The 8,955-nt window shown below is 41.5% G+C and overlaps 1 protein-coding gene across 7 annotated transcripts in view; it reads right to left on the reverse strand.

Moving 5' to 3' along the window:
- The window catches only part of Kcnma1 (potassium calcium-activated channel subfamily M alpha 1), a 756,236-nt gene that overhangs the window by 311,256 nt on the left and 436,025 nt on the right, over positions 1 to 8,955 (reverse strand). For all 7 annotated transcript variants that reach the window (XM_004624076.2, XM_004624075.2, XM_004624064.2 and 4 more), the window contains exons 4-5: positions 5,561 to 5,654; positions 4,557 to 4,668 (exon numbers count right to left, since the gene is read on the reverse strand). In XM_004624076.2, the coding sequence (XP_004624133.1) occupies positions 4,557 to 4,668; positions 5,561 to 5,654 (206 nt within the window). The remainder of the gene's footprint in view (positions 1 to 4,556; positions 4,669 to 5,560; positions 5,655 to 8,955) is intronic.

Consider the following 8,955-nt stretch of genomic DNA (forward strand, 5'->3'; position numbering starts at 1 on the left):
AGGAAAGGAAAGGAAAGGAAAGGAAAGGAAAGGAAAGGAAAGGAAAGGAAAGGAAAGGAAAGGAAAGGAAAGGAAAGGAAAGGAAAGGAAGAAGATTCCCCTTCCTGTGTTGATGCCAACAGATCTTGTCAGTAGATGAGAAAGTACCTCTAAGCATCATGCTGAGGTCATCCACATAGAGGGTATGGATTCAGAAGTATCCAAGTACTCTTGATGCCCAGATAGTTTAGGGAATACTTTGCTATGAGGAAAGCCAGCTGCACACATTCACCTGGGATAGGATCTGCTTCTTTCTGAGTGTCTCGACCACTCATGAAGAGACTGATCCAACCACCCAGGCCCAGGGGGCCAGGACGACTGGACACACACCATGTAATTCACATTCATGAAGTGAGCAGAGTGGAAGGTGATTTAGTCCCAAATCCCCATTGTTTAAATAGGAGAACTGAGGGAGGGCCCAGAAATCAGTAGTCAATGTTCAAGTACTGGGGAAAACTGCAGCACAGCCAGGAAAGGCAGGCATTTCCTCCTCTTCTCTCTTCTCTTCTCCCTTCCCCATCTGTTTGGAGTTAGGGGCACAGGGTGGATGTGTGTGTACATACACAGCACGTATGTGGGTGTGTGTTTAACTCTGAGCAACAGTTTATGTTAGGAAGACCCCTAGTTAAAAGCTTATCTATGATTTTCACTAAGTTAATGTCACTAACGTCCTCCCCAACAATCTACGGTAACACATTGGTTGTCCAGTGGTTCCAGGCTCCCTTTCCACAACTTGAACTGCAAAATCTGAAAAGACTCTGCTCAAAGTTTGTAACTTTGCCCGAAAGGACAAAGCAAAAAATCCAACTTGAAAGATCCTGAACTGCAGAGAGGGTGTCCCTCATTGGGTCTCACGTGGCCCCAAAGGGAGGGTGGCTCCGTCTAAGCATGCCCTCATGCAGAACATGCACCCTGCTTGTGTCAGTGCATTAAAACATTTGTCTTTGGGCCATGGCTCCAAAGACAGCCAGTCATACCAACAACAAAGCTAAGAAGAAAACTGCGAGAACCCTGATCAAGTTAAAGTATGAAATCATGGTAAAATTTGTGAAAGTCCTACAGAAATGAATTTATAAAATTTGGGGCCTTCAACTTGTTCACCATTCATGTAGCAGAATTGATTTTTGGTTTTCTGCTATTTTTTGGAATCATATGTTCAGTTCTCAAACATTTTGGTGTTTGCACACAAATTTGAAACGAATAGAGCTCAACATGTAAAGTATCACTGTAGTTCCAAAACTTCTCATTGATGACCCAAGAGTCATGAAGGCTTTCTGAGCTGAGAGGACCTTGGAGATCACTTAGCCCAGCATTTACCTTATGGAGGGCAAAAACAGTGAAACTATGAAGTGAAGAAAAGTGAGTTTCCCCTGTCACAAAATTGACTGGTGTAACTGTACATAGCCACACAGGTTACCCCCAAAACACTCCCGAGCCTACACTGTAGGTTACCCTCAGCTGCATGAAGCTCTAAGGGGCTCATCATTCTGGCTGAAATACCAAATCCATCTAAGCACAATGCAGGTAGAGCAAGAGAACTTTTCCACTGAGCGAGAAAATACCATTCTAATGAGAAAAATAATTTTAAAACCCTTATAAGGACTCTTAGGACAATGCAGACACACACATACACGTACATACATATATGTCTGTGTACACATGTGATTACCACATTTACTATTATTAAAGATGATTTCACCTTATGTATGTAATAAATTTACAGTGCTAGCAACAACATCAAAGCATGCCAGTAAGTGGAAGGACATTTTGATGTGACATTTTTGGAAAGTTATCAATCAATAGCTACAAAATAAAATATGTATATTCTTTACTTCAGCAATTCTGCTTCCAGGAATGTAGAACTAACTGGAGAAATACAACTATGTGGATGAGGATGCTTTACAGAAACATATATTGTGGCAAAAGGAAAAAAAAATATTAGCTGGTTTATCCCTAGGACTGTGGCTGTGTGTACCATGATACAAACAAATGATGGAATTTAAACAACTTATAAAGTTGAATTAAATGAATTTATTGTAGAGATAAAGAGATATCTACCATGCATCAGTAAGAACTGCAAGATTGTGTACTGCAATCACATAGCAGTACAACGTGATTGATAAGTTTCTCATATAAGCACTTTTTAACACAGTCTGTGCTGTGTACAAATACATGTGTTTGTGGTAGAATGAGCAGGAAAGAAAGATGTGGACGTCTGTTAACGTGAAGCATCTTGCGCACAGGTCTGTGACAGACGAGAATGAGCAATATTTTCTTTGCATGCCTTTGAGTGTTTTCATTAATCACAATTTATACATATTACTTTGAAAAAAAGTTAAGCCAAACAGTCCTCACATGGTTAGCCAACATTTTGGCCCTAGCCTCTCAAGGTCAGTGGAGACTCGGGACACAGGAGAACCTGTATGGTAACAACATGTAACTCAGTTGTGTTCCAAATTTTCTGATCAAGGAGATTATGGAGCCACAGGAGAATGTGTTCGATGATGTAAAGTGAACCTGGGGAAAGTCACACGGAGAGAAAATACATTTTCTCAAGCTTTCACAGAGAGCAAATTGGTCAAGCAATGGCTGTGACTCATCCTCATGTCAGACACTGACAAAAGGATGTACAAAGGGCAGTACAGGGCTACAGGATAAATCCTGACAGTACTTGGCTGACCTTATCAGATACAAAAGTTACATTTCTTGGTATATAGGTCTTGCTATATCTTGGTCTTAACCATCCAGCAGAAAAGTATAAAAATGAGATATAGAAAGTAAATCCATATTAATACGATGAGCTGTAAAAGGCTCAAGTCAATAACTTCTGAGAATAACCCACTAATACTATAGACTGCTAGACAGTGTTAAATTGTTTAGCTGAATTCAAACATCTATAGTATTTAGATGCCAATAGAATATTCACCTCTGACAGGACAAAAAAAAGATACAAAGGAAAGATCATTTTGTATTTATATATACAAAATAGGATAAATTTACAGCTACTTTCACCAAACTCAATGAGAAGAAAGAGGTGTACTAACAGTGTTTGGACAGAATATCCTGTCTGCTTCTTGTACAATGGATAAACACTAAGAAGATAGCAATGTACAGTGTATTGACTATCAAAACTGTACTATTAATCAGCTATGAAACTGTCTCATTCATATTTATTTCTCAATCAAAAAATCAAAAAAATAAAATAAAATAATAGCCATTTCTTTCACATGTATAGGAAGAGGTCTTCTAGTTCTGGCTAAAATAAAATGTACCCATTTCTATGTTGTCTTCCCTCTGACAACTCAGAATCTCTGGATATAACAGACAAATGTCAGAAGATTCTGGAAGGTGGAAAGAAGATGGAAAAAAAATCCTCAATATAAAGACAGAAGGGAACCCAAAAAAGTTCTCCTTTCTTCCCTAGTAAGACCCGATGGCAGTGGAAACACTTTGACATTATAGAAAAATAAATAAATCAATAAAGATGCAAACTAAGGGCCAGCCAGATAGCTCAGAGGACTAAAATGCCCACTTAGGCAAGCACAGGACCTGGGTTTGATCCCCAGGGTCATGCCAGCCCTGCCCCCCAGGGCACACTGAGATGGTGACTAAGACTGGGCATGGTGGCACACGCCTATAATTCCAGTGCTTGGGAGGCTGAGAACAGGAGGATCACTAAGAGTCCAATCTATGTTGTGAGACCCTGTACTAAATACATTTTTTAAAAAGAAGATGCGAAATAACTTTTCAAACTGTTCATTCATTTTCCCACCTGACACAAGATGCCACCTTCTGAGAAGATACAAGAAGTGACCTCTGAACATAGACAGAAAATGATCTCTTGAGCAGATACAGGAAGTGACCTCAGAGCAGAGGAAGTGACCTCTTGAGCAGATACAGGAAGTGACCTCACAGCATAGATAGGAAGTGACCTTAGTTACAGGAAGTGAGCTGCTGAGCATAGCACCAGAAAAAATCTCCTGTACACAGGAACAAATTTCAGTCTCCTGTCATCTGAGAGGATACTTGAGAACCTTCTCTTTGTCCTGCCTCACAAAGGAATCTGTAACTAAAAATAGGCCAAGCAGGATGCACTTGTCATAAAAATGGACAGTAGATAGAAACTAACCTTGGCAGCTGGGCTTTTGGGACACCTCAACCAGCCACTTGCAAAGTTGGGCTTTTTCCTATGTGCAGCTTAACCAGTTGTGACTCTACCCTCCTCAATGAAAAATGACAGGACCATGTACACAGAGGTCCTGGCTGTGACAGTGATGACCAAAGGGCTTCAACAATGATAAGACTTCATTACATGGAGCACCACTTGGGCAGGTAGGTCCTGTTGGACAAGTACCTCAAAGAGAGGTGTTGCCATCAACTTCAAAAATTAGATGAGAATTGTTCACATTAAGGCACGAAACTTTCTCTGTATAGGAATAGCCCAGCCCTGCCCCACCCCAGATTCTCTATTTCAACCAGGGCTCAGGAGCCAGTAAAAGCAAACAAGATGCACTTACCAAGCCAACTTCTGTTTAAGTACACAGACACAAACACGGGAGGGACCGTGAAGAAATCTACTACAGAGTTCACTTCCAGCCAGAACCACAGCTTGTCATTGGCTGCAATGAACTGGGGAAAAGAAGAAATAAGGGGGAAAATGAGATGCACAGAGGTAGCATTCAATCTACATTCTTTTACCAAAGAGTAGATTCAGGATTCTGGGGAGGTCCAGAAGAGACATTATGTTCTTCTCATACTTGGATAACACATTTATTTTCTTTGATTCGTAGCCTTTTGTAGAGGGACTTATATGCTGTCTTAGCATTAGGAAAAGATCAGACAACAGATTTTTCCCTGGTCTCTAACAATCTTAGAGGAAAAGTTTAGTCACCTTACCTTCTTTGGACTCTCTAATGTAAAAGAAAAAATGTAAATAAAGCAAATATGCACATTAATTCATATCCATCTTTGTAAATCAAATATTGTGTAACACCTCTTCTAAACATGGTTTAGAATAAATCCTCCAAGCCCTAAAGTGTGTGTGTGTGTGTGTGTGTGTGTGTGTGTGTGTGTTTGCCTGCCTGCCTGCCTGTCTATCTATCTTGCTGGTTCATCCTCACAATTGCCCCCCAGCTGAGTGAGCCCTGCTGAACAGAATAGAGCTGAAAGGTCAGGCACAAGCTAGGCAAGCTCTCTCACACTGAGTTATGTCCCCAGTCCTGAGAAGTTTATTCATTTGTTTGCTTTTCAGGGAACAGTATTCATGCTTGAATGGTGGGCCAGCAGAAGTGATCATTTTCAATCCCCTTTCCTCCCCCTTTGAAACAAAATTAACAAAGTATTCCAGAAAAGACAACTAAGGAGAGGAATTCCCTCATCATCTGGAAATCAGAGTCCAAGGACACTGTTTATGACAGGAACACTGGACTTCACCTTGCCCAAAGGAGCAGCTGTGGCTGGGTCCCCCTATGTGTGAGTCTGCACATGGCATTGCAGGGTTGAGCCATGTTGCCACACTTACCCGCAGGCCAAAGTAGAGAAGGAAGAACACGTTGAAAGCCATGTCGATCTGTAATGTGAAATCTTTGTAGAAATTCTGGCAGGATTCTATTGGGCTATTAGACAGGAAGAAGAAAAACAAGAAGTAAGTGAAAAACATCATCAAATCTTCACAATGCTAAGAAATAGTAGCATACAAGGTAAAGGACAAAATGAATGTTCATCAAATAAAACATTTGCTCTTTCTACCCCCTGGGATCATCAAGCAAGCGTTGCCAGGGGTTTTCCATTCAACCATTCAGTGTTTTGTTCTTTCATTGGCTTTTGGGTGTTTTTGTAATTGGATATGAATTTTTTATTATCATTCAAAAGTTGAACTAAAATCTAAAGAGGATCATGCAGACACCTTGGAGGAAGGACAAGCAGGAGAGACCACCAAATTCCTTGATTTCATATTAACCCTTAAAGAACTGACTTCCTTCCTTTAGAGGACATACAGGAAGGCTAAAGATCAGCCCCCTCACGCCCTCCAGCCCATTTGAAGGGTAGCCCATTTTCCATGAAACACAGTGGCTGTGTTTCAGATCTCCTAAGAGTCGGTAGAGGATGGATAAAAGGCCCAGGAGCATCTCGGTACAGCTGTGATGGAGAGGATCCTGGTGCATGTTCTGGCTGGAGTGAGAGTAAACTTGCTGCATAGCACTCTGATCTGGGGAAGGAAGCATTGCCCCCCTGGAAAAATTCAAGACTATTCAACCAAAATATTGAAGCAGTACTCTAAGGGTTAACGTTTCCTTTGCTTCTCTCTCTTTTTAGCATGCAGGTGAATTGGCATTGTGTGGTGTCAAGCAGCCAATGAGCACCCCCCAGGGCTCCCTCTACTGGTTCAAGAGAAGGGAGTTCAAAAGGGTACGACTATACAAACTGGTACGCGGCTTCTGTGTGCTTTCCTGCATCAACCTGTCGGAGGATCAGCGAGTGATAAATCCCAGGGTCTGGGCAGGATAGAAAGCAGGAAAGCCTCTGAACCATCCCAAAGCTGTGAATGAAAATTCATAGCATTCTGCTATCATGTGATAACATCCAGGCCAGGAACGTTAAATTATGTAGGGGAAGGGGAAGGGGAGAGAGTGTAGGGAGAAATGAAAACCTGGGTAGCAGGTTTCCCCAGCTGAGCTGCAACATGAATCTCTCTTTGCCACAAAGAGCCAGTTTGAGAAGTAAGTGCAAGAGGATGGATTTCCGAGCATCACCAATTTGGAAATCACTGGATGCGATACCAGTTTGTATAGTTGTGCTTCCGTAAAGATAGTGCTTGGCCAGTCAACAGGCAGGAATCTGTGCAGTTTGGGAATGCAGGGCCGGCTCGGAGGCATGGAAGTCAGTCTGCGAATCTGCGACCGTGTCACATGCACCGGGCCTCTCCAGTCTTCAGCTGGATTACAAGTCAAACATGCCCTTGATCATCTCCCAAACCACAAATGTGTGGTAAACCTCTAGACAAGCAGGAAAAGTAACCTACATTTGCATGGACAAAGTAAGCGAGCTGAACAAAAACAGCACTGAAAACAGTTCTTTTGCAAAGAAAATGACAACTGCGGGTTTTCTCTGAGGTAGACAAGATGGCATTTGGTTAGTCTAATGCCAAAGGAGACAAGAGGTAACACCACAGCCTACTCTTTGCCTGTCTCCTACACAGATATTAATTTCACATACTTCTGCAATTCTTGGGCCCCAGAAGTGCTTTGTTTGTTTTAAGACCAAGAACCACACTTGTACAGGTATCAGGGCTCCTAGTTACCATAATTACAATGAAAGGAAGTACATAAAGGTGGAATAAAACATCAATGGTAGAGTCCCAGGATTGACAGAAGTGTGGTTCTGCCACTGGCAGGATATGCTTCTGAAAATACAAAATGAGTGTGTGTGTGTGTGTGTGTGTGTGTGTGTGTGTGTCCAAGGGCAAGGACAGAGAAATCTGTAAGTTAATATGGCACTTGTGTGTGCACTCATGTTAGCCAGGACTTAGCTTATGCATTAATAATTTGTACTCATCTAGACTGATAATCACATAGTCAAGGATTCTGGGAGAAACACTTTGTTCTTCACTTGGACATGGAAAACCCACTATCACATAGTGGAGGCCAAACCATAATCTTACTGTTACCGCCATGGTAGTCCTTAGTGTAGTTATTTGTGGCACTCTGTTGGGATCTTGTGAGTTCTCAGTCTCCTAGTAACACCCAATCTCTTGGCGGTATCCTTGGAATACATCTGGTTGGAAAAGTATTTGCTAAACTGTGGTGCACAATGCAATAGTAGATGGAGAGATGATAGCTCAATGGCACTGAGGATATTTAGGGTTAAGATAAATGGAGATAGATAGTCAAAGAAGCATAAGCAATTGGGCTTTGGACCTTCTTTCTACTGTTCCTTGCCTTCCATCATTTCTGTTGCTCCCTTTTCTATTGTCCATATCCAAATGCAACAATGAAAGGGCCTAAAGCTAGAGGACACTGTGTTGAGAAACATATCTTAACAACATCTTTGATGTATAGAAAGCAATGTGGGAACCATAATAAACCTTTTCTCTAGTGTCCCTTCAAAAATTTAGAGCTGACTTAATCGTCATCTTATTATCATTCCTTGAGTCTTAGACTTTCGGCTGAAACAACAAAAGAAGAAAATTATGCTGCTGGCATGCATGGCTATTCCTCTGATTGAAACTCAAAGGTAATAGGAACACAGCCTGAGAGATGAACAGGGAAGAAAAATAAGCAAGAAACTGGGACAAAACAGAGCCAAGTAAGACCTGAGTAATCAGGGAATGTTTCATAGCCCTTTGCCCAATCTCCTCCTTGCCACAAGAGGCCAGGAGAAATATCCTGCCTGGCCTCTTAATTGACAATGGCACTGTTTATTAGGATCACCTCTGAGACAGGTGCTCCAAGTGCCCACAGTTCAGAGTCTCCCAGTCAGAGGCCAGGCCGTGGAGATCCCAAAGCCCCATTATTTCATTCCTCAAATGGAAACAACCCATGAAGAAATCCATTGATATTTTAAAAGAAAATACATAATCCAACAACCAAAAGGCTGGACAACCAAGATTTATTTTTCTCCCCAAAAGCCTTTATGCTAATGAGGCTGTTTGTAGCCTCAGTGAAGGGTGAGGACTGATATACAAACTCCTCTTCCTTCTTGTGGAGAGCAGGAGGGTTTCCTGGTTGGAATACGTTCAAGTTTCAAAAGCTAGAGAAAAAATTACGCTGTTATTTAAAACTACAAAAGAAATGACACTGGGTCACATATTTAAGGTTAGAGTGCCACTTTTTTGAAGCATGGCCACATCAGAAAAGTCTTTGGGTAGGCACATGTTGCCATCAGAAAAAAATAAATACATAAAATAAAAATAATAAA

This window comes from Octodon degus, unplaced genomic scaffold (genome assembly GCF_000260255.1).
Source record: "Octodon degus isolate 3935 unplaced genomic scaffold, OctDeg1.0 scaffold00005, whole genome shotgun sequence".
Taxonomy (NCBI): domain Eukaryota; kingdom Metazoa; phylum Chordata; class Mammalia; order Rodentia; family Octodontidae; genus Octodon; species Octodon degus.